The 27,106-nt window shown below is 37.7% G+C and overlaps 1 protein-coding gene across 1 annotated transcript in view; it reads right to left on the reverse strand.

Moving 5' to 3' along the window:
* Positions 1–27,106, reverse strand: part of DLG2 (discs large MAGUK scaffold protein 2) — a 967,325-nt gene that overhangs the window by 514,484 nt on the left and 425,735 nt on the right. The window contains 1 exon segment of the mRNA XM_030469255.1: positions 6,997–7,158. Coding sequence (XP_030325115.1) covers positions 6,997–7,158 — 162 coding nt within the window.

Consider the following 27,106-nt stretch of genomic DNA (forward strand, 5'->3'; position numbering starts at 1 on the left):
TTGCACCATTTAAAGACTTCTTTTAGAGTCAAACAAGGATTACAAAGATGAAAGACGTGCGTGCCCACATGAAATTGAGATGCAAAATATTCTTCAGAATACTAATTTATAAGCTGCTTATTTTGCCTTGAACTATAATGAAATAAAATTTAAATTCACAGCTCCTTTTGCCACTTCTCTAACATTTGTGGGTTTTCTTTTGTCTTTTTAATCCAATTGCATTTTTATATTAAAAAGAAAAATAGATCACAGATACAGATCTATGATATATGCTTATTTGCTGTTACAGTAAGAGATAAGAGAAAAGCAATACATGATTAAACATGTAACAAGTGTTGTATCTTAATGAAGCAACCTACTAAATATTCAGTGGAATTCACTGAAGGATACAGACTGCAGTATCTGTCTTTACTGTTCACCAGTAACCGCATATCAAAAAGGAGAGAGGGGAAAAAAAAAACCCAACAGCAAAAAACCCAACTCCAAAACACAAAAGCTAGGAAGCTACCAGGCCAGAGATCAAAAATATTATTATAAGATCATTGCTACTGAGCTGAGCCACCCTAGGGCTAAAAAATGCTTCATGCAGATTAGCTACACTTCTGAAATGTAGTCAGTGTAAGCAAAGAAAAGGATGCTAGATTGAATTTTAGATGGCTTGTTAATAAATCCACACATACATCAATATGTCCTCTATATAACCCCAATTAATTTTTTAACTGCAGGAGAAAACTTCAGACTTCTGTTCCTGAGTTACAACAAAGCATCAGCCTCTCACACTCCATCAAGGCTCTTAAATGTCTCTGAAATGCGACATATTTTCTCTGGAAGAACAGCCTGTGCTACAGCACAGACTTCACTCTTTGTCATACCTGAACAACAAGAAATAAAACAAATTCAAGCCTTCTCTTTCCCCCTATTTCAGCTTCCCCTCTACCATAGGGTTGTTCCCCAGTAATAGGAATTAAAAATATTCAGCAGCACTGGAAAAATATATGGGGTTTATTATCCCCCCCAAAGCACTAGGAATTATATTTACACAGGAAAATCAGGCATGGTAATGCTGAAACTGTAGCAGCCAGATTTTCCTGTGTAAATCTGGTTCCGTGTTAGATAGAGGCATTTATTATTGCAGGACCAGATTCTGTGTCTGCAGTTGCTCACTTAAAACAGCTACACAGGCCTGTTCAGTGTATTTTTCTAATGCTGTTTTGCAGCTCTGTGCTGCAACATCTCAAATTAATCTATATCTTCTGTGATCCATTGCAATATCATGAGAGCCTTGGAGTTTGCTATATTCAAGAGACCGAGGTTTGAGTCCATGACATAATTCTTTATATAGAACTCAAGAGTAAAAAAATAGTCCCAAAACTTTTCAAATTGAGAAATGGAACTCTTGCAAATATATATGAAAAAAAAAAAAAAAAAAAGATATTCAGCATAGAAGGTTTTGACCATATGAATGCAAATTATCTCTAGAACTCCATTTTATTGAAGCCGATGTTAATTTGCAAATAAATACCTCTTATCTTATCTACATTCTTAGTCACAAAAAATTACTCTTTATTGCAGTTTCCAGAAAGCTCAGGCTAAGACATTTTTCACAGATTAATTAATCATCCCAGATCATCCTCAGAGCCTCTTTCTCAGAGCATCTTTGCTAATTTGTCAGAGGAGAACAGCAACCCTGTAGTGAGGTCTGACTCACGCCTGGACATGAAAGGCTTTGGAGATGACATAAAAGATGTCTCATTAAAGACAGTACAGAGGGCATGCCAGATTCCAGGAGCCTTCCTAGGAATGACCTTCCAGGTGTACAACAAGAAGAATGCAAAGCATTGCAAAGCATGCAAAGCAAATCCTACATTCTCAGCAGAAGATGGGAGTTGGTTAAGAGAGACATCTGGCTTCAAATGCAGAAACAAAGCTTCTTTTCTCTGTTAGATCCAGAGAATCTCAGGTAGTGGGTAAGATAAGAGCTTTTGTCATTATCGAGGGAAAAGAACAAATGGAATCAATGTGCTATGGAGAAAAAAATCTCCTTCTACAAGCAGTTAGCACAAATCTCAATTTATGCATAACCTTAACATTGACAGTAAGAAAATTAATTTCCCATTAGCTCCATGTGGAGATGGTTTGTCCCTCTCCACTGGGAAGTCATTCCATCAATCCTGACTTTCTGTAAGCTGTCAGCAAACCTGCTGAGCTGCAGGACAGCACTCTGGAACAGAAAGGAAAGAAGGAATATCCAGATCAGTTCCCTCTGTTCTATAAAGTAGGGCCATCAGAGAGGAGGCAACTGAAGATGTTTCTGAACTTACTTGTTAAAAATATATTAGGCTAAGACAAAACAATAGTTTACCTGGATACTTGATTTTGCATAACCATCATTGATGCTTACACTTAAACCTTACATAAATCTAGGAAATGAAGATAGTTTGAATAGCCTGACATTCAAAATATTCAGGCAACCAAGGAGATGTAAGATCCTTACATAGATTTTTACTTTTAAGCTTATCTAAATGAATCAAAATATTCTTAAAATAAAAGCAAATCTAAAGTCATAATAATATTAATAAGGTTCATTCAGAAGGCAGAGTTATCCTTCTTTTACTGAACACTGATTAGCTTTGTTCCCAGGAGGAAGGGAAAGAGAAGTTCATTTAGAGGCACAATTTACAAGTCTGAGTTTCAAGTATAGTTGTGTTGTATTCAGACTCCCCAATACACCAGGGATTCGGAAGGCAGCTAATTTCTAAACAATGCATTTTTAATGAATTAGCATTTTCTGAGCCGTGTAAGAAAACCCTCCATAGCGTGTGTGAGCTTACTGCACCATCTAGTGACAAACTAAGGAAAGTTCAAGAAAATTATTTCAAACTATCTTTTCATTGCATGAGGTACATTTCTCTTTACAGATAAAGAAAATACTGTTTCATGACCTCCATAAGTTGCACAGAACATTTATCATCCTAAAATGTCAACTCTATCTTTCAGAAAACTTCTCCAATGTTGGCATTTTCCCATATGTTAATACAGCCACATAATTGAAAACTTGCTTTAAAACTTCAGGGTTTGACATTCAAAGTGGCTGAAGCTGTTGCAAATTCTGTTTTCTCCCCACTTATAGTAGATCAGCCTTTAAAAGAAGATTGAAACTTTCTAAAATTAAGCATTTTCCAGTTCAGCGTATGGGAAATGCTACACAAAGAAAATTAGTAGAAAAGTAGAGAAGAAAAGTTCATGCAAGAAATCTGAAGTTACAAAAGTGAAAAAGAAAATACAACCAACCAACAAAACAGTAAAAAAAATGGTCTATTCTTGCAACTCTATTCTTGCTCTTTATTTTCTTTGGAAAAGAAGTAATCGGGCAAGTGCACACTAGGTTTTAGGTACTTAAAATAACACGACATGCCTAACATCAGTATCAGAAATCCTATCCACATTACTAAAGAAGAATTTGTCCTAATCAGTATCTGAGTGTCTCAACGAAATTTTCAGAATGTCTGAGGACTAGATTTCTGATTACTCAGAATGCAAAACTATATTAAGATCATTAAAGAAAAATCTTCTTACGTTTTGGTGTCTAAAGAGAACTTCTAAAATAACTGATAATCATGAGCTCTGCTAGGATATTTCTACATCAAACCACATAATTTGGAACATGATATTACAGCCAAGTTCTTTAACAATTTGTACATAGCAACTTGATATAAAATTCAAGAGGCATCTGTTCCATGCAATCAGGCATTTTGAGTCACACATGTTAAAAAAGATGGGCCAAACCCTCCCATCCTGAGGGTTAGAAAGTCTGCTCAAGAATGCCTGGATTTTACTTAGAAATGCACACAGGGGACAGGCCCTATGGTGTAGACAGGCCCTGAACTTCATCCATCCACAGAACTTCTACCTGTGATGGTGCAAGTCTGTGCTCAGGCTGTTAAACTGGTTTATGGATGCAAACCAAGAAATTTACTGGAAAATTGGGAGCACCCTCAGGATGATGGCAGCAGTCAGTCTGTACAGATGAAGTATAACACCCGTGGCTTACAGACAGGGATGGGGGTACTGGTCAGTTCTGGAGGCTGGAAGCAACCGCCATGGTTCTGTGATCTTTGCAGATTTCCTTCAAAATGAAAGCAAATGTATGGAAACAACATTTTCCTCTGCCAAATTCAAGACACTTAGGAAAAGGGATATGATTAAGAAAGATAAATGGTTTGGCCTTGGGAAAATATTTTGGTTCCAAAGCATCTTAACTAGATTGTTGCTATGCTCAAATATTTTTCTGCTACAATACTGTTTCAAACATTAAAACATTGGGCAAATCATGCTGACATCAGAGCCCTTAGCAGCCACAAAACACAAAAGATTGCCTCAAAAATTCGCTGAGGGGTGCACCCTGGTGCTGCAGATCCCACAGTGAAATTCAGGTGGTGCAATACAAAGTAAGACACTGGATTAAGCACACTCAATCAGACAGCCACCCCCTGCTACCACAACATTCTTGCTAAATGAGTGGTTGGGCAGGCAGAGTCCCAAAAGCACACAGGCCATGATGTGGTCCTTCTCTTGATACAAACTCATGACTTTCTGTTCCCATGTGACCTACACTAGGTGATCCTGCTCTGACAGGAGGATTGGACTCAATGTCTCAGGGTCCCTTCCAACCCCTAACATTGTGTGATTCTGTGACTTTCACATATTTCCCATTTGCACTGCATGCTAGGGCCTGTATCCAGAAAACTGGATTCAACCTTCCCAGAGCTGACAGCTCCAGGTGAATTTTACTGCCAGCTGTATCCCACTGATGTTTCCAGTGTCTTTTCCCACCTAAGTGTTGACAGGCTGTATTTGGACTTCAGCATTTGATATATATCTTCAGAGCATTACAGCAGTTCCACATCTTGTAGAAGGCAACAGAATATTTAAATTACAGGCACACTTAGCCAGCAAATCTTTAAAAGCCAGTATTTACATTTCCTCAGGAAGGTACACTATGTATTGAGAGGCAGTATGCCTCAGATTTAGCCATTATTCCATGCATCCGTGTCTACACAATACTGCTGAGAAGAGTGGAATACTTAATGATATCCTAGACTTTAGGATAAAAAGCCTAAATTCAAGACAACAATCAAGTCTGATTGGGTTTTGGAGAATTTGGAATACTATTTCTCAACAATGTGGAAATCACCATAAAAAAAAAAGGTCCTGAGTGGGGAATTCAGTCAATTCCCAGAAACAAAAGTGAACAGAAAGTAGGCATGTCAGACAAGAAGGCTATCACAGTGCCATTAGTTCTAGCAGAAGTTCTCCAGCCTCCTGAGCTAATGCTCTACTGAAGGTTAAAAGACAGGACATAGACTGCAGAAGGTAGAAAGCAGAAAATTCAAAGGCATCTGAAGAAACAAATAGATAAATTTAGATCAGACTGTGGAGAGAACTTGCAGAAGACACTGATTTCCAAGAGGAAGTGCTTTATAGCTCCTTTACTCCCATCAGTTCAGAAAACAGCAGCAGACAACAGTTTTCTTCTGCCACAAGAGTCACCCAGGCTCAGAGTTGTTTTAAAGCAGCTGTAGATGTCTGGGCATACCCTTCACTTCCATTCATAACAAGCTCTTTATCATCATTGCTACATTATCAGCTTGGATCTTGTAGCCTTACCTGAAAGTCTCCAAATGTGAAGAAAAATACCTATTTTTGACTCTTATGAATAAGAAGCTCTACTATATTCTTAATATTCAACACAAAGGCCACATGAAAGCAATCACTTCAAAATAACTATGTTGATCTACTTCAGAATAAGAAGGTACATCACTGCTTGATACTGTTGGCTTCTGCAGTACAAGTTAGGTAAGCGACCCAGAAAGTTGCTAAAACATGAAAAATTATTTACAAACTAAACCCAGGAACAACAAGAGGAGAGGACAGAGGATAAAGGATAATTAATTCACGTGGCTAGTTCATGAAGGCTCAATGAACACCAGCTGCATTCACACCAATCTTTAATAATAAACATTTCCTTTCCCTCGTAACAAAACTGTAGTCACTCTGCTTGGCCCATTTCACAGGGTTTGAGCACCAAAATGACCAAAGCCCATTAACCTTGTTTGCTGCTTAGTTAATTGCCAGAATGAAATCATTACCCAGAACATCACCACCTCTAGTAAATACTCTTTTTTTTTTTTTTTATGATTCCCAGGCCTAGTAGAAAGTGAAATAGAAGTACCATCTCTCCAAGGGCTTTCATTAGAGACGTTTTAGGAGCATCTTCAAACTATTGTCTTATTAAAGACCAAATGTTATTTTCAGGAATGGATTTCTTTTTGGTTAATATGCAGGTTCACTGTGAAGACTTTTGCCAAGCAAGATATATTAGAGTACACCAGACACACAACAAAAATTCCCTTCTATACTGCATAGATAGTTGCCTTGGTTAACAGAGAGATGTCTCTGCATCAGTCTGAACTGTAAAAAAACCCTCAGAAAACAGTAAGTGCTTGAGTAAGAATCTGAACAGTGGCAAATGACCTTCCTTTCAGGCATAACTAATGACTTTGATACAACTTTCTGAGAAACACAAAAACTAGGATTCCATCAGATGTTTACAATTACAGCATTTTTTTTCAATTTCTGTACAAGGACAATCAAGAAAGGAAGTCTGCTATTCAATAATCACCACAAAACTGAGGCTGAGAACCTGCATTATTACTTTCTCAATGTACAGAAAAACCAGGCTCATTTGCCAGGAATGATTTTTGATCAAGGAAAAATCTCACTGAAAGCAAAAAGTTTACATCTCAACAGAAAACTCTGCCAATTAAAGCATCAATGTACACAGTGAGTCTTAAAATCCCATCACGGGACAATCAATCTTCAGTGACACCTTTGAAAAAACAGCTTATGTTTTTGTATAACAAAATAAGTTTCCCATTTTGTGCTGCATGTTTTCTTATATTTGAAGACCAAAGACACAGTGAATAGCAATCCTACCTTCAAAGGAGAAATGTGTGACTGTAAGACATATCCATGGACATTCTCTATTTGAGACAAGTTCTTCTCTGACACATGAACAAGCTCTGGGCCTCTTACTTCATGGGTTAATCGAGGCAAAGTATGATCATGTGGAACGTCCTCATCTTGATAACGATATTTCTAGAGAAAAATGATAGAAAGAGAGAACAAATAAGCTTTGAGAAGGAAATGCACCCATATTAATCTAAATATGGGTTAACATAATGTCTAATTCATATTAGACAAAATAATCCTTAGCTTTCTTCGTCTGCTCTGGAGAAAATACCTCATTATTTTTTAAACATTTTGTCAAAGAGAGAAAATGTGGGAGCACACACAAAACTTTAACCATCATATAGACATCTGAGATGCTATTGGCAAAAGCTAATGAAAAAAATAGACATGTTGATTGGCTGGTCTATAGCATCCATTGACATTTCACATTGTCATGTTAATAATGGCACTTCTATAGCTGTTCTCTGCAGAAGATTTATTTTCCATTGTGCACCATGTCCTCTGGTGCTGGAGAGCACACATGTACTGCCAGAGCCACGGTCAAGCAGAACATTGGTGTTACCCTGAGCACTCATTATGGTCTAACTCTTCACAGAGAGGCAGCCTAAGGAACAGAGGGGAAGCAGATTGTCCAAGATCTGAAACAAAGCTTGTAACAACAAGGAGTATAACCCTAAAAATGACATTAAATTACCAGATCTGACCTTCAGCTAGAATGTTTTTCAAAAAGGTGCCATCTCCGTGGGTGACAGGCCCAGCTGTGCCTTGTGGAGGGGCTGTTGGAGCTAACTGGATCTGGCTGGATCCGGCAGAATCTGGCTGGAACTGTCTGCATCTGGCCGGGGCAGCCCTGGCCTCTCCTCACAGAGGTGCCTGCACTGCCAAAGCCTCACGTTTGCTTGTGCACACTGTTCTGAGGGCAAGGACTACCAAAGGAATTCACATGGTAAAATAATGTGGTGGGGGCTGTTGAGATGTTGTAAAAGGAAGGAGGAGAAGAGCAGAGTGTGAATGAGAGGGAGAGTTCATAGAACTATGGCAATACAAGAGGAGCAGGTAGTGTCACTGTAAATGCCATTTTTAGCTGACAAGTAAATGCTAAACTATTGGAATAAGCAAAATCAAAGACTAAAGAAAGGATAATATCAAAGACTAGGACTTGTTTGGATGGTCACACAAAAAAAAGAATGAGAAGCCTTCAGTTTGGCTGTGCTGGCAAGGACATTGCAGAGCAGACCCTTCTGCTGCTGCTGCTGCATTTCACTTGGACTGCTTGTGTTACTGCATTCACTCATCCCTCTAAAGGAAATCATCCCAGTTTATTCCTGGCTTCACTCTCATGTATAGAAATGTTTCAGAAATTGCCAGTTATTTTCAGAGTACACATATGAAATGATTTATTCTCTTCTTTTCTGGGATGTGCCTTCAACCCTTCACATATTCACTTCTTCATATAATGAATATATATGATGACTGGCATCAGACAACTATTATTTGGGCAAGAAGCCATCATTTTAATAGCTGGTACTCCAACAAATGTCATATTTAAGCCTTGGCATATGGATCACTTAAGCCCTAAGCAATCAATTATTTTTTTTAATGTAGTGAGTACTTTTTCCAAAAATGCCAGCAATTCAGAGATGCCATCTTAAAAGTCAATAATTTGCTAAAATATGATTAAAAGAAATAACCCCAGAATATCAGTCATCACATCTCCCCGGGAAATGGTAAAATGAAATTGTCCAGTGACAGCTTTCCAAAGAGAAAAGATGGTAGTGGCAGAAGGCATAAGAAGCTTTGTCATAGAATCATACAATCATTTAAGTTGGAAAGGATATTTAAGATCATTGAATCCTACTGTTAACCTAGCACACATCCAAGTCCACCACTAAACCCTGTCCCTAGCTGCCACATCTTCACATCTTATAAGTACCTCCACCACTTCCCTGGGCAGCCTGTTGCAGTGCCTGACAATGCTTTCATTGCAGAAATTTTTCCTAATATCCCATCTAAACCTCCCCTGGCACAATTTGAGGCTATTTCCTCTTATATTGCTTTTTACTTGGGAAAAGAGACTGACCCCCACCTTGATACAACCTCCCTTCAGGTGCTTAAGTTACAGAGAGTAATAAGGTCTCAGTCTCTTTTTCTCCAAACTGAACATTCCCAATCCCCTCAGCCTCTCCTCACAAGACTTGTTCTCCATTCTTCACCATCTTGGTAGCTCTTCTCTGGACTTGCTCCAGCACCTCAGTGTTTTTCTTGTAGAGAGGGGCCCAAAACTGAACACAGCATTTGAGATGAGAAAACTGGGTCTGCTCAGTCTTGAGAAGAGAAGGCTTGGGGGAGACCTCATTACAATGTTCCAGTACTTAAAAGGGCAGCAACTCCAGCACTTTAAAGTACTGAAAGAAGATTTACAGGGGGTCACATGGACAAGATGAGGGGCAATGAGCAGGAGTTGCTCCAGGAGAGATTCTCTTTGAACGCAAGAGGAAAATTTTTCATTATGAGGCCATTCAGACACTGTAATGGTCTCCCAGGGGAAGTGTTGGATTTCCCCACTTTGGGAAGTTTTAAGTCTTAGCTCGGTGGGGTGCTGAGATATCTCATATAAAAATAATATTAGAAAGGTTGGACCAAATGATCCTTGAGATCCCTTCCAACCTAACATTCTATGATTCTATGTGACCTCCTCAGTTCCAGAGGGTACAGAGAGTGTCAGTCACTTCCCTACTCCTTCTGGCCACACTATTTAGGATATAATTACTATATTCTTGCTCTACACATATATGTATACTATTGTGTCCATCACTTGTGAAGCTGTACAGAACAAAAAGCAATGTCCAGTGGCATTAAAGAGAGAACATCTCTTTGGCCATGCTTTCCCCATCACCACACTGCAGTTTATCTGTTGCATAAATGAGAGCGAAGCCCCAGAGGAAATCAGCTCTCTCTAAGCCCTCTGCTCCCAAAAAGAATACTTACATGGATCTCTATTGGTAGATTTTTCCATGAAAACCTATGCTTCATAATTAAAATCGATAATTTTAACAGATAACTGCACATTTCCCTTGACATATTCTATAATATCCATGGCCATGTCACAGAAAAGTTTATAGGACAGATTTCCACTTTTCCATTTGCCTTTATCTCCCTTATACCCCAAGTCCATCTTTCTCATTCTCCATGAAATACCCATTTCTGGGTCAATCCTGTTACTTGTTTCCCTCATGCTCTTAGAACCAAACTCATTGATTTTTATACATATTTTCTCCCCCAGCATCTCTTCACTGAAATGCTCTCAGCTGTGAATCAAAACAGCTTGACACAGCAAAGAGCCAACGATAAAGCTGAAAATACCAAACCAGAGTTATTACTCTCCTGCAAAAATACCTCATTTGTCTCTATCACTCTGTCCTAACAGGGTCCTGCAAATGTCCTTGATATTCCACCATTCCCTAGGAACCAAAGCTTTCTCTAAGGGTTAATTCAAATTTCTGGAAGGAAAAGCATGATTGCACGGAAGTGCTACTCTTCATTTGACAAAAGAACAGGTGGATGTCTTATGATAATTAAATTACAAATCAGTGCCTGCTGCTGACAGGGTATTGTACACTGCCAACTAGCATCAGATATTTAAAATCCTCTGTAATTACCTATAATGGGGGAGTGTAGTGTGCTGCTGTGAATTTTTAATATGAACGTGCCTTTTTGTAAGAGATCATTCTCTCTACAAAGTGAGATTATTACAGCATCACTGCTCCTCTCATTGAACTGTCTAAAAGACCATTTCTAAGGCTGTATTTTCCAAAAAGCTGTCAGCGAAACAGGGCTGTAGATGTGAATCCAAGAGAAAGCAATGGTAAAACCCCTTAAATTTCAAGAGTTAACTCTCGAGAAAAAAATAGATTATTTTGCAGTCACTATCTCTCTGCAGAAAATACAAATAGGGCATTTCATTTTAGATCAACTCAAATTGATTCTATGATTCTATGACCTGTGGCCTAAGATGCTGAATGTAGTCCTACTGGAATTCAAAATCATATGTCCCTGTTATATTCAATATGGCTTTTTGGCCAGACCACACTCCAATACATCACACATTACTTCTGCTTGCAGTTGGAGGGCTGTGAAAGCAAAGTGAATTACTGGTTTCACGAGGCTCTATAACATCCTGTGAAATAAAATTGCAGCCCATGAATCCTGTATGGAGATTCCTAGATACAAGAAGACTCCCTGACATGTGCAAGAGGCACAGTGGTAAAAAAATATGATGTTGCTTTTCACTCAAGCTGAAGCTTTATAGTAGATCCAGCTTATAGATATCAATGATGGATAAAAGGTACCACAATATACCATGAGATGGTAATCTATTTTTAAGAGCTCCATCCTGCTCCCAGCCTCTTTTCAAAGCCAGTCTGTTAAAAATACTCTGGCTAGAATACTATGTTTTTTTCAAAGGGAACAGTAGCAATACTACTCATTTTAGCTCTAACACATCAGGTTTTCCAGTCTCTAATAGTATTTCTGTTCTACCAGCCTCCTCAGGGTGGGCCAGACTTCTGTCCCTCAGAAGCTGTGAGTCTTCATATAGCAAATATCACTGAAAGAGCACAGGGAAAGGATGTAAATTTCCCACGAGACATTAACCTCTTACAGAACGAGTTGTACCTTTGCAATCTGGGTATAGACAAAGTATGCAATTGGGTCTCAACACTACCTGTTTCTCACTCACTTGCCATGATTTGCCTCAACCCAGGAGTGGATCATCTTTGCAGTTCCCAGACAGCTTAACCCAACTGCTACTCAGCTACTGCAACATTGACATGGGAGCTCCCTTTGAGCAAGCAGAGTCCCACCCCTTCTGCATAATATTAGGTCCAGAATTCAATACACTGGATTTGTTAACAGTTTCAGCAATGGGCAAAAAACCAAAACCATAGTGGACTTGGTCCATTCAAACAAAATTTTAATCTTCAAAGTGATTTATAAAAAAATGTTAGTGCCACCATGTCTGACTTTCATGCTAATTTTTTTTCAGTGGTCTTCAAGGTGTTGAATTTTACTGGCATCGCTCTCCAAAGGCAGCAAATTTCAATGTCATACAGATGAGTATCTTGAGAAAACAAACTTTACAATTTGCACATACAACTCCTTGGGCATTCATCCAATCATGAGTAGAAATAATGTTACTCATCCAACTGATTGCAAATGAGCAACACAGCTTGAATCCTGAATATTTGCAATCAATCTATAGAGTAAAAAGAGAAAAAAAATTCTCTTATCATTATATAAAATGGAAGAAATCACAATCTGCTTGCCAAGGCTGTGGAAGCAGATTAAGAAGCTTAAATCATTGAATAATTACACTTATTGTGAATGACTTGCTATTTTGCTTATCAAATAGATTTCTAGCAAGCTTGTCACTATATCACAGCAATACCTTTCAGTTAAGAAACCCAAAGAGCTTTACAAGTGGTAGTCAAGTTGAATAACATTCTGTTGAAAAACGAAATCATCTAAAGTTGGGTAAAACAAGGCACAGAAATACAAAAACTTGCCCAAGGTCACAAAGAGAATAATTTAATTAAGGAGGGGCAGAACTCAGGAGAGTTTTCCAGTCTGCTCTTCTAATCCCAAGACCTACTACAACTCCACTGCCTTGATAATAATAATAATAATTATTATTAAAAGGTTAGTTGTGTTCTGCCATTGCAATTTATTTTAAGATTTTTTTGTTTGTTCTGTTGGATTTTTTATTTCTTTTTTTCTTCCCCACAAAGTTTCCAGGAGACAGCAGACTTTCTAATGTCAGGAGCTAATTTTTTCTCTGTGTCAATATAATAGCTATCAGTGTTCTGTGTAGTTTATATTGTGCTATCTCTGAGAAACAGTGATTTTTAGAGAACAAGAAGTTTTCCCTAAGAAACAAATTATTTCACAGAAGGGACACTGTCAGCACTGAATACTGAGAAGTTTCAGTTTTTTTATTAATTACAAATTAAGTTTCTTTTTTTTCCAGAAGTGGAGAAAAGAAGGTATATGTATAATTTATTCTCTCAGTTTACTTAAATAAGTAGATATTTTTCCTCTGCAGGGAATTGTGTCCTTGTCTTTTGTTTTTGTTTTACTCTAAATACAGTTTCATGATGAAGAAGAGGTGAAATGGACTTCAGCCTATCTCAGCCTTGTATTCTCAGGATGTGTTTGCACCTTCTGCTCACAAGATGGCACAGCAAGTTAAAGCATCTCTCCTTCAACAATGAAATGAAGTGTTTCAGGAAATAACAAGTAGCTATTCAATATCATAAAGCTTCAAATGATTTTTCCTTTGACCTAACCTGGTACAACATCATTAAAAAAATGCTGCAGTCTTTTATAGGGAGTACATATAGATAGGCAATGACAATACACAAAGCAGTCAGCTGTAGAAAAGTCTAACACTTCATATGAGCATCAAAAGTACCAAGCAGGTAGGAATCTATGGGCTTTTTGCAGGCTTTAGCATCAACAAAACCCACTATGTACTGACAAGATTGAGACTAGCCCAGAATGCTGCATTCCTCAAGGAATTCTAAATCCTAATTAAAACCGCCTGCATGCAAATCTGTACCATAAGGTATTCAGCTCCATATGCTGCATTGCATTTTGGACCTGTTAACAGCAACACTTTAGCCCTCTGGAGGCTGCTACTTGCTATCCAACAATTTAAAATAGATTTTTAACTTGAAGTACCAGTGTAAAATAAGACATTCTAAGAGGGTGGCTTTGCTAGAATTAAATGGTGAATATGGCTGCAGACTATAAAAAATCAGTATCTTGAAAAGAAAAAAAAAGGTCAGGTCAGCTCATTCTGATTGTTTATCTAATTGGAGCAAAAGAAAGATGTGGGTGAAACCATATAATTTACCAGCATCAGGCTGCAGCCATCTCTCCATCCCTTTGTCCTGCAATAACTTCACTTGCATACCTCTTTTATAGCTTTAAGCTTTTCCCCTCAAAATATTTTTTTTCGGATATGTCCATATCCAGGCTGAGGGAGCTGGGGCTGTTCAGCCTGGAAAAGAGGAGGCTCAGAGCAGACCTCATCACTCTCTACAACTCCCTGAAAGGAGGCTGTAGCCAGGTGGGGGTTGGCCTCTTTTCCCAGGCAACTCTCAGCAAGACAAGAGGACACGGTCTCAAGTTGTGCCGGGGGAGGTTTAGGTTGGACATTAGAAAGAATTTCTTTACCAAGAGGGTGATCAGGCATTGGAATGGGCTGCCCAGGGAAGTAGTTGATTCTCCGGCCCTGGAGATATTTAAAAAGAGACTGGATGTGGCACTCAGTGCCATGGTCTAGTAACTGCAGTGGTAGTGGATCAAGGGTTGGACTTGATGATCTCTGAGGTCCCTTCCAACCCAGACAATTCTATGATTCTATGATTCCACAACCACTACAGAAGTGTTTGTGTTTCATTGGCTCCCTTCTTCATTCCCCCTTTCCCTCTGTTGCTCCCTGCTCATCCTGAGGTGCATTATTTCCCCATTCCCATTCCTGAAGCCATCCACTTCTGCTGCTGCAGTCCTCCAGTGTGGAACCACTCAGCCTCAGAAATTATATTTTTCCACCCCTTGCCTGACCTAAAGAACAATTTCTGGCATGGGGTGGCTGAGCTGAGGTTACTACTGAGCATTTGGAGACACAGAGCTGGCAAATGCCACCACTTGTGTCTCAGTTTCCCTGCCAGTAAGCCTGCCATGGGAATGCAGCATGGCAAAACACCCTGGTTTTATATTAGAAGATTACAGTGTGTAATCAGAAGTGTACAGTGTAGCAAATAAAAAAATATATTAATAACGACTGAACAAAATGGTACAGAGAAACAAGCAAAAATCGGAGAACAAATGTCTTGCCCCTCATATTTTTTCTGTACCAAAAGTATAGATTTTAGTTTAGTCCAGCTTGGCTCAGCACATGGCACAGCGTGCCATTTGTGCTTTGCAGCTGAAATTGTCTCCCTGGTCTTCACACTTGGGTGCCCTACTTAGTTGAATTTATACAAAAAATAGGACTCTTCCTAGTGCACACTGCTAGTAACCTCTTCTGTCTAACTGTAGCAAAAAAAAAAAAAATGCAAGTGAATTGTACCTTATAGTTTTGTATCTATGTAATGATTTTAAACTTTAAATATGTATTTTCACTGTATTTTTTCCCAGTGCCCTGCTGAGCAGCAGTCAAAAGGAGAGTAGATGCTGAGTTATATCCAAGATTGTCCCCTAAATCTGTTTCATAGCCCTCACTGGTCTTGAGTAAGATGCAGCTGCAGTGTCTTTTGATCCCTCAAGCCTGCCCTGAATCATAATTCTAATCTGGGACACTGCCTGGCTGTATTACTGCCTGCTGGTGGTCACTGTGGAGAGCAGCAGATAGAAGGGTTGGTTGCCCTGAGACTGTGCTAATTCCACTGTTAATTATATTTCCCTGAGAGGTCCCAATGAGGGGGGTCTCTAGGGAAGGATGGCCTCTGGGAACATCTCTAGTGCTGTAGCTTTTCCCACAATCCCCATGAGTTCATCTTGTGCCCAGGTATCTCATGCAGCCTTGATAGCCATGCTACACACTGGGGGTTCTCCACTTCCTGCATAGCTCTCCCATGTGCAGTCCTGGTCCTTCATTCTGCTCTTTTACTTTTATTGATCAGTGACTGAAGATTAGGGCTTTTTCACAGGTTTGTCTGAACCTGAATTATGCACTTGCAGAGCTTCCAGCCTCACAAATAGGTGCATCAGCCCTAGTCGAGTAGGCAACACAGGAGGAGGAATAAAAAGTTGAGGAGGAGCAGATTAATTCCTGAATACAGAATTATAAATAAGAAAAAGATTCATGCAAATGTTACCCTGAGTTTTCTCCTCCCTTGGATACATCCATAGTTGAATACAGGGAGCTTTCCCTGCCTATGCTACAGGTAACCAAGAAATCTACAATGTGTAATAGCAAAATCAGGGAAGGTTGACTTGAGTTTTCTCTGGCAAAAAGAAGGAATACAAAAAATCACCAAAACAGGGATTGGAACAAATGGTGATAAAGACTGAAGCTCAGATGGTAAAGCCAGAAAAGACAGAGAACACCAGCATCTGTACTGCTCTGGTTCTCAAACATACTTGTGAAACCCCTAGGAAAAGCAACCCTCATCTCTCTCAGGAGTGGTGGGAGGTGTGTGGGTAATTTACATAGCAACAGCTGCCCCAGCAATTAATGAGGTGATGAGCCTGTGGCTCTGATAATGTCTACCTTGTCCCCTGCTACCTTGTGCAGAATTTCCATCTAGGGTTATAGGGAGTCATTTTAATATTTAACCCTTTCACTGCTCAGTCATTTCTATTTCTAGACTTCTTGAATGTAAGTGATTGATACCCTCATTGATACCCTTTTTGCAGTCCTAGGTGTAGATGAAATCTAGGACTAAATTGGACTTTTCTTAATTTAAGACTCAATTCACAGGTTAAAATACAGATAAATCCACAAAGTGCATAACAGTCAGGGAAGTATGGTTTCCACATGAACCCTACACCATTCACTGTGCAGACAAGTCAGGGAATAAATTATATGTCAAAGGATATAATGACTGTATGTCCATGGTATTCCAGTAACATTTCTTACAGAAACTGGAGAATTCTGAACAAAAGCTATATGAGGCAAAAGGACTCTCCCAGGCTAAGACGGGTGACTTCTACTGTAGATGCCTGCATCTTTTCTTGCTTTTGCCATGGAAATCTCAGGCTGTGCTAGGCATTTCACAAAACCAAACTTTCCACAGGTGTAGAACAGAGATATTTCTCACTTTGAAAAATCTTGGTAGACACAGATGGGCAGTTTTTGCAGAAGTCAACCTCAGCCTCTTTAGCTGAAATCATGAGGAGTTGGGCTTTGTATAGAAAACATTCAATGGAATCCTGTAAGACTTCAAGTCAATCTAAGGTGGCATTGGTATCAGCTGACATTGGCCAACTTAAACTTCTGGTATAAGCAGTTCCCTTACTAATATCTGGAACTTCACAATATTATATGTATATTGATATGTATATTTATCAAAGAAGTGGTTGCTAGAGGCACTTTCTCCTTTTTTTTTTTCAACTAGGACTGAAAGTAGCTTAGGATGTAGGCATTTTGCACGAGATTTATTTCTTTCTCAATATTGCAAGCTGCACACAGCAAATAGTAGACTAATTTGATCTTAATTATTTTTTTCAACAAGTAAAAGTTCAGGGATTCGTACAGGGATATTGTGAAAATAAAATCATTAATGTTAATGAGATACTTGGATATCTTGATCAGACTTGGTATAACAGGAAAATCTATGAAAAAAAATCTGTAAATGTAGCACAGTATGAAATGCATGCATTAAATAATGTACAGAGACATTTTTTGAATGTAAAATAGCATATGAAGTACTACTCCACATGACTGAAAGAAGCAGAGGGCCCATGAAAACAAAAATAACTGCGTAATTAAAAATTTATTTGAGTTTTATTATAATACTACATTACAATATATAGCCACAAAGGGCTTGAAATAAAATTGCTTATACCATCTTAATTTTCACATTTCCTAAATCTTAGTGCTTATCTTTATAACCCTGGCATCCCTTAACTGTTCTTTCAACACAATGTATACACACATAAAAACCCCTCATAAACTTTAATAGCATTCCTTCTTCTCTTACTGTGAAGAGGGTATAGACTTAAGTACAGATTTTTTCATTGTTTGTGGAAAACTGCCTCTTCTTAAGTAAAAACACAAATATTCTGGGTGCATAAACTTGAAAAATGTTTCAGCATGTTTCAGCAATCACTGTTGTCATTGTGATGAACCCAGACCATTAGTTCTGAAGATAAGGTTCTTTTTGTAGCAAACAAATTAATGTTGATGCTGGAAAAGTTATTAAAAGTCTCAAATATCTAATATTTTTATCAGTCCCTCTTTTAAAAGCTATCAATTTTAATTAATTAAAAGATGGATTCATTAAGTCTTAACTAGGTGTTCAATAGGCCAGCAAAAGAGATTATTGTGCCAGGTGATGTGCTTGACAACTGTAAGAGTCAAGATCAACGTTTCTAAAGCAGAGCACTTACTGAGAAAGTAGCTTTGGACTTTTGGATCTTAATCCTTCTACAGCCTTTCAGCATAGCATAACTGTGGTAAAATAATCTGTGCTTTCAGATACTGTAGTAAAGCTCTGGATAAGGCACAAGCTGGGAAAGCAGCTGTCATAAACAGAACACAGAGAAACATGGAACTATTGTATGAACAGGAGAGTATTTGCTTTAATGAAGCCAAATCAGTATTTCCACATTTCTACCTCTCCATAATCAGACTAGTTCTTCATCTAGAGGAGTTTATGTTTCCAGGGGAAGCTCCTTCAGCTGACTGATCTGTTGGCAAGACATCAAGGTAAGAGTAGTCCCAGATCAGGAGCTGTGCAGGAAGAGAGTATCCTGTTAAAATTGCACTGCCTGCAGGTAAACTGAATTTAATGAAAAAGTCTCTTGGGTTTGCAGTCTTTGAGCCCACAGAAGGAATGATCCCATATTTTACCTGAAATGAAGAGTGAATGACATTTCACCACCACTACTCATTTTATATAAAAAGACACTAATAGAGATATTACATCTGCATTTTCTGAAGAGCCAAGCAAGCCTGCTAGCACAGCCTTATTTACTTTTTCAGGTCCCATACAGCTTAAAGCTACACAAGGCAATGAGTTGGTTATGGTGAATAGTAGATAACTAGCAAAACTGCAGGTAAAAAAAATATGCATGGATTCCAGTAGAACTGAAAGTTTCCTTTGACCCAGTTGGACAGCTAAACATTTTTCAAATTTGAATTTAAAGGTAATAATCACTCAGTATTGACTCTGCTGCATAGAGACTGTGGTTCTTCGTGGGGGTTATTGTTATTTTGGGGTATTCTTCCATAGTCATGTTGGAAGAATAGGCTTATTTTTTATTATTTTTAAGTCATCTGGAGCACTTGTTATAACAAGCCAGCTGGGCTCTGTGTCTATATGGCACAGTAGAGTTTCTGGGCACCAGACAATAATTTAGATAGAAATTTCCTACCAATCCATTTTCTTGGAAAATTAAGATTCTCCATATCTTAACATGTATACCTCAAACCTTATTGCTTCTGAAAGTTATGTGATTATTCTGTTGGGTACACCTCTTGTGTCCCACCAATGTGTCTGCTTGTCTCTGTGCTGTCTTACATTGGTTTTCTCTTTTCTTCTTGATAAGGTCCTTGGCTGGTTTTATAGTTGCAAAAAGCAAGGGAATACAAAAGGGAACTCTGAAGACTTTAGAAGTTAGTAAAGTTATCTCTGAAGCAATAACAATTTTCTTCCTTGTAGACTGACCTTAGCAATGTTCAAAGCCATCTGTCTTTGCAATAATGCTTAATTAAAAGGTTAATTCCCTACTGCATTCACTAAGAATCCCTGTTTGAAAAAGTCTGGATATTGTAACACTTTTTTTTTTTTTTTTAAATTCCTTTACATTTTCAGATGGAGGACATCCATGTATTGCATAAAATATAATGCATAAACTATCATGAAGTAAATAAAATCTAGATTCCTTTGGTCTCAATGGCTAGTTTTCAGCATAAATGACTGTCAGCTGAATAACAATGTCATGGTACATTTTCTGTTGCTCTTAATTATTAGAAAATGAGGACAAAGCAAAACCCATCCTGGTTAAAATTAGATTCAGCCCAGATCATAAGGCAATCATAAGGCACTGTTAACTTTGAAATGAAAGGCAGTATTATAAAATGATACCCAAAACAAAACTCAGAGACAATCCCAAGCAAATAGCTTGGTCTAGACACAGCAGTTTTATTATTAGGCAGAGAGGGCTTTTAAAGTCCTGACCCAACAAATGGATTGATTTATTATATAAATAAATATTTTCCAGAGCTGTATATGTGCATTGGGCCAAATCCTCAGATCTGCAACATCCATCTGGATGGCTTATTTAAAGCTATTTGATTATTCTTTTTTCCATCTTTTTTAGAATTTGATTAAGTGCTAGATGGATAGCCAAAGACCTATATCTTTATGGTTTTTATGAAGTTGCAATGTAAACTCCATACTAAAATTATTTTGTAAAAACCACATATTTTTCTCTGAATAAACCACCTTTACAAGAGCAGGTAGGTGCATTTTTCTGTCAATCCTTTTCTACTCAGCTGATAATACAAACAAGGAAAACATTTTATTGAGTCTGGAGCTTTGATTTTCTTCTGAGGAAAAAAAATACTCTCTGGGAACTGAATTGGGAGCTGCAGCTCATTTTTATTTTGATAATGAGAGAGTGAGCATGACTTTAACTTGTTGACCTTTGTTGCAGCTGGATCACTGATCTAAAAGTCAGTGACTATATATAAGACACTATTCACATCAAACTATCATGTATAGACTGGGAAAACCACATTTTACTATTTATAAAAACATCTCTGCATGAGCAAAGTTCTGCACACATTAATCACAACAGTGTGACTGAATATTCACACCATGGAAAACGCACCTTTTTGAGTGATTAATCTCATCTCTGCTGTTCAGGAAGGAATACACTGCCCTTTAAAGGTACCATGTGCTTAACACTAACTACTCAAAAGCCAAGAAAATGGCATTGGTGAACCTTGCCCAGAAGCTCCTCTGGCTCTCAGACCTTGAGATAAACCACAGATGTCTGCTTCCCCAAGGGAGGTGTGATTATTTTTTGGTGTAGTGACTTGGCATTTTGTCTTAATTGCTACGTGACTAAACCAAAGTGAAAACTACCAATGTGGGATTTATCACAGCTTGTTGTGAACATACATCTGTATTTTTGAAAGCTGATAATCTCCAGGTAGTGTTAAATTAGCCTGGTTCTTCTGTAGCTCCCTTGGGAAGGGCTGTGCCATCTAATTTCCCTTGCTACCATCCAAACCATTAGATTTAGTGTTGAACATAGCATTACTCAAATCCCAGTTGCCAGCAATATTTTGGCCCTATATGTCCATATTCTCATACATACTTTACAGCTTTATTAGCTTATAAAACTGTGTCCTTATTAAATTTTTTTAAGCACCAAAATGATGATAAAATGGTGCAGCAGGAAATGTTTTGAAGAGTTTATTTTACAGATGATTAACTAGTGTTATGAAATAAGGCCTAGTTGTCTTAAAAATGTAGGATGACATCTCACTTTTGTACTGATTGTCCTCAATTATTTTATTAAAAAATCACTACTATAGTGAAATATCTGGAAACATAGGATATTAACACTTTCTTTTCTTGAACTTTCAAACAAATTGAAAGTGTCATGGAACCACTGTAAAATGTTTCCTTCATACCTTATTTCACTTCTTACAAAGTTTGATGTCTCAGACTCACAAAATACATAACATTAACAGGACAAAGTCAATTCTCAAAGCTTCTGAAGTACCTTGTTGGAAGCAGTGTTTTCTCAGTTAAGTGCAATCAACTGTTGTATGAAAATTTCTGAAGTGTTTTAGTTATTATGCTCATTGTGTTAAAATTTGCAGCTCCTGACTTCCTTCCACCTCACTAACTTTCACACACTGCTGCTCATTTGCAAATGCTCAGCTCTCACCTGTAAATAGGTCAGATGGCTGCATATTCCAACACCCTTGCATATCTTTTGTGTATAGTCTGCATGCTATCAGAGTTCTCCTGTGAAATAGTTCAAACTCCTGAACTTTGTTGTCTATTACCAAGCTAAACTACCTAGAATAATACCCATCTGTGGCTAATCAGGAAAAGAACACATTCTTCTCCTTCTTCTGCCTTGAGAATGCTTTATATTTCTCAGAAACACTTTCATGTAAAAAGCACTGACTTGAAACAGGCTCTATATGGCTCATATTTCCAGTTCTATACAAGAAACATGGATCCCCTTTTTAAAATACTGTACTTCTGAAGTTGCAAAAGGTTTCTTCTTAAATTTATTAAAAAAAAAAATAGAGAAAAAAGATTGGCCATTTCCTTCAAAACATTTATACCTGATACTTCTGTCATGCACTTTATTTTTGTTTGCTGCCTTTCTATATGTATCAGAAATCAGTATGCAGTCTTCATTAGGTAGATGTGGAAGTGAGATTACTTGTTAGCAATAAGAAAATGTAGCCAGAAAACTCCCAAAAGAACATGAAAAGAATAAAAAACAAACCATATTCTGAATGGAATTAATGCTAATGCTTCAATGTATTTATACCACTACCCAACGGAATTTTGCATTAAATTCTACTATTCAAAAACTGCACAAGCTGCTTTCATAGTCAATCAAATGAGGACTTTCCCTGAAAAACCAGTCTAAAGAACATAGTTGTATCTGTCAACACCTTTACTTCAATTGGAGTGCCAGTTTTTAAAATGACAAGGTAACACGTTATTCAAAACACTAAATGGAAGGTTTGAACCTTCCATTGACCTTTTTTGTTTGCAAATGTGGTTTTAGTTATTAAGACAATTAATGAAGTTGGATACATTCCCATTTCCAAAAGGAAATTTGTTTTATCACTAGAGTTTCAGCTAATATCAGATCACATAAGCAGCTAGTATATTTATTCAGGCAAAATTAATTTCTGTTTATTCCCTGCCCCCAAACAAGAGCTTATTTTTTAAAAATTTCCACCTAAAATCCCCTTAATGTAGCCATTTTAAATTTCTATACATTAAAATTATAGAAGAAGGCTTGGAAGAGAGAATAATATTATTCATTTGACCTGGCTGAGAAGACCTGAAACAATATTATTTATTAGAGCTTAAGTACAGATGAAAGGAAAAAAACAAACATTTGTACACACAGTCTCTACTATTAAATTCAATTAATTGAAATATATTTTTTTCTATCTGTAGAAGTTCCTAATCTGTCTGCCAGCTGAGTCTCAAAGAAAGAATTATAAATAAAACAAAATAAAAGAAGTTCAGGGATGATGGTGAAACTCACAGTTCCCTCAAGGATGAGGGTGTTCATAGGTATCTTAAAAGCGCAGCTGCCTTTTGCAGGGTTTCTTGAATGTCTCTGATATCTCATGCACTCCCTTACATTTCCAAGTTTCAAAAGAATTTTAAAGAGAGGCTAAATTACTTCTGTTAGTTAAGCCACCTACAACTCATTAAATGGAGATATTCAGAACACACATCTGGTCTTAAGAATCACTCTATTCCTTGAGTCTTATCACTTTCAGTGAAATTCATTTCAGAAAAATTGACAAGTCTAAGGTGAGATGCAGAGGCTTAACAGTTAGGGGTTTGCATTCATCCTTTTCAGTGAGATGCTTTGCTAAAGCCATCATAGTGACAATCAATTTAAGTAACATGAAATATTCAGTGAACCCAATTCTCTCTCCCTGTATAGATGGCCATTTCAGGTGAGGACTAAGACTACCAGTGAAGAGCTGAATATTGAAGGCAGATCTTTTCCCCCGGATATGCAGGAACCACCCCAAATGCAGAACTGTCTTCCTCTGCAGAAATTATGTTCTTAATTTCCTGATGTTCATTAGAAGTCTGCAGATAGAGCTGTGTCCAGCAAGTATTCCCATTTGTTATCAAAATCATTTGAATCCATGATCACTGCTCATGGAGGAAGCTTTGCTGTGCTCTCATGCCTCTCTCTGCCCTGCTCCAGCCCTGCAGCACTGCCTGGGATGCTCCAAGAGGTGCAAAGATCCCTGTGAGGTACCAGACCTAGAAAAGCAGGGGGAAGGGAGGACTTCCCCCAACCAAAGGAAGATGGAAGGGGTGTTTGAACATTTTTGAGTTTGGCATCAGCAGCACAGCCTACCTGATAAATTAGGGAAGAAAATCATCAGACATCAAACAAAAAAAGGCCAGAAATGTCACACACAAAAGAGAGTTCAGATATAGAAAACAGATAATGGCCAAGTCCCTTTTATTTAATGCAATCCTCTGTAAACAAATTAGGGTTTGGTGGCTAGATGGAGGAATTTACAGCACTTGGGAATGTGATATATATAATTGCAGTAAGAAATTTTGAGGAGGCTGGGAAGCTGCAGGAAAGCCAGGTCTTGAAGAATTGAAATATGTCAGCATTGTATGTAGACATAGGAAATGAAAACAGCAATACTGAAAATGCCTTTGTCAACTCTAAGAAGTAGAGAAACAGATATAAAAAAATGCTAATTGGTGGAAAAAGACAAGGCCAGTGAGGTCCACAGAGGTACAGAATATTGCCCAAAGAGCAAGAGTGAGAGTCTCTCTTTTTAAGAAGTACCTCTTTTTTAAGTCTCGGACTTGTAGAACTGCAAGGTTTATAGCAGAACTGTTGTCAGAGAGTACATACACACAACTGGGTAAGCACAATATGACATAGTGTAAGTAAAGTCAGCCTCAGCTTGCACTGGAGCACCTGCATACACATCAGTAACAACATTAAAAAAGTCTTTAAAAGGCTGTTAGTAAAATTATATTCTGTACTAGAAAAAAAAAGTCATTGGGAATGTCAACTGTAATTTTTATAATTTTCTTAATGTTTTATAATTTCTTAGGAAGAGAGAAGATGATACTGTCATATCAAAAACATTTTCACCAAGAAATTTAATAGGATAAGCACCAACTTCACCAAATTAAATACTTTTTTTCATTTAAGTTATTTCTATAAGATGACATCATCTGTCCATAATCTTGACTCATTGTTTCATAATTTCCAGTATGAGAAGACCAGATATTATTTAAGGGTCAGTCAGAATTAATCAGCAGTATTTGTGCACTATCCATCTCACATCCTCATATTTACAACATCACTGATGGTTACAAACCTAGAAAAAAGCATGTGGCCTGTGTGGTCACTTCCTTTCCACAAGTTTCACTTAGGATTTGTTTTCTATATGTTAACTTTATTTCTCTCCCAAACAATACATATTCAAAATATGAGAGAGAAGAGAAGAGAAACAGAACCCTTCAATCTAAAAGTAAGGAGAGCTTCTGGAGAGCAACAAGTCCCATAAAAAGATTCCAGTGGGATTCTACTGTTCTTTAAAAACCTTCAATGCCCATTATCCCTGGGTAACAAGGTATTTTTCAATATCTTCTGAAAGTTGAAATATCTTGCTTCTTCTCAGCAAATTAAAAGGAAGGGTCCAAAGTTGCAGCATTAGAAAGTTCCACTAAGTACCTACAGCCATGAGACAGGCAGTAGCAGGCCAGCTTTAACACCACATGATACTGAAATTGTTATTATCAAAAAGCTCTACGGCAATGCAAGGTTTTGAAACCAAGTCTCCAAATCATACACTAGTGCTCAGTCACAGAAAATATGCCTGTCAGGCACATCAGAGGAGAGAAATAAGGTTTCTAGTAGTTAAAACCCTATTACCATTCACATGATTCAGACAAAAATTTTTGAAAATATGTATGTATGTAGTAACAGTCATTTTGAAGGAGCTAAAAGAAAGAGATAAAATAAGTTGATGGTACTATAATGAAAAGTTCTTGAAATTTTGAGGTTTTTAATGACAGGCCTGTCTAAACCAGTAGATACAACAGAACAGTGTCTTCGCATGCAAAACAGAGTAGTTTTGTAGTTTACCCAACAGGGAACTGGCAAGGTTATAGTGAAAAAAAATCCATCACCAACTGTGCACAAAGTGAAGTTGACATTTTAAGTTCTGGTCAATGCATTTCCTTTTCTTCAAGGCCTATTTACACTTGAGTTTGACAGGACTCTTAGTGGGGTTTAATCACTGTCACCACAGTGCAATTTAGAATGAGTACACAGACATTAGTAGTAAAGGAACATGAGTGGGTTGCAGTTAACTTAAAAAAAATAGTATAAAAATCTTAAAGAAACTGTATTTAAAGCCCAAAGAAATAAGTCAACTCTACAATGAAATATTATTTATAGTAATACCTAATACTTTGCTCAGTTCATCGGAAAACATAGCTTCATTATAAAAATTACAAGATAAAAGAAGACTTAAATAAATAAGAAGCACAACTTTTTGCTCATCACTTTCCTTATTTCAAAGGAAATCTCTGTGCAGAGGAGAGATAAATATTCACTTGTAGTCATAGACTTTAATATTTCAGGACTACAAAGACCAAAGTTTTTGTAGAAACAGAGAAATGGGGAGGGTAAAGGAGGATTTTGCACAGTCAAGTAGGTTTATTTAACTATGGGGAGGAAAAAGATTTCCTTGGAGGTGGTGCATGCAGGCAGGCACCTCACCGAGTATTGTGATCAACTATTTTCATCCTTGGTGTGATGTTCTTGCTCTTACAGACCAGAAGTTTTGCTTGCTGCAGTCCCCTGTAAGCACAAAGTGACTGGAAAATATCTACCTGTTGTTTCAAGATCTGAAACTAACAGTATGAGGCTGGCACTTGAGCAAGTCACTGGGTTGTTAGTAGAAATCTTAGATGTGTGTAGGTGGGAAGCAGAGGTTTTCCACAAGGCAACAACGGGGCTAATGATGGAAAATTGTGTTTGTGGTCATTGCCAAGCTTGCTCTTTAAAAGCAGTATACAAATGATCAACTATTCACTGCCTCCTGTAGGACTGCTATCAGCTTATATTTTCAAAAGCTATTACCAACCCAGCGGAAAAGTCTAATTTGAGAGCATATAAATGTGTTTTGTGGAAGGAAGGATTGTTTGCACTGGGTTTCAGTTATGATTTTTCAAAAAGCTAATTTGTTTTCTGGATATTTCTGGCTTGAAATCAGTTCTCAGCAGGAGAAACTTAATGGTCTTAGCTTATTAAATGCATGTTAAAAGAAATGAAGACAGTAATAGTAAGGTTTTCATTAACTAGAACTTGATTCTCATTTACACAAAAGCTGCTACACAACCACATTAAGTGTGCAAGGAGATTTCTTCTGGAGGCAAATGCAGTTTTCACTCAATTTAGCAACACTTTAGGGTGCCAAACCAAGAGTTGCAGCCTTACTGCAAACAAGAATGAGGTCAAGTATAAAATAAATAAGGATGGAATCTTTATTATCTGTCAAGGGTTCCTAAAACATTTCCTGCAAAGTTGAGAACACTTCAATTGTTTTTTGTTTCTC

The sequence above is a fragment of the Calypte anna genome, chromosome 1 (assembly GCF_003957555.1).
Source record: "Calypte anna isolate BGI_N300 chromosome 1, bCalAnn1_v1.p, whole genome shotgun sequence".
Lineage (NCBI taxonomy): Eukaryota > Metazoa > Chordata > Aves > Apodiformes > Trochilidae > Calypte > Calypte anna.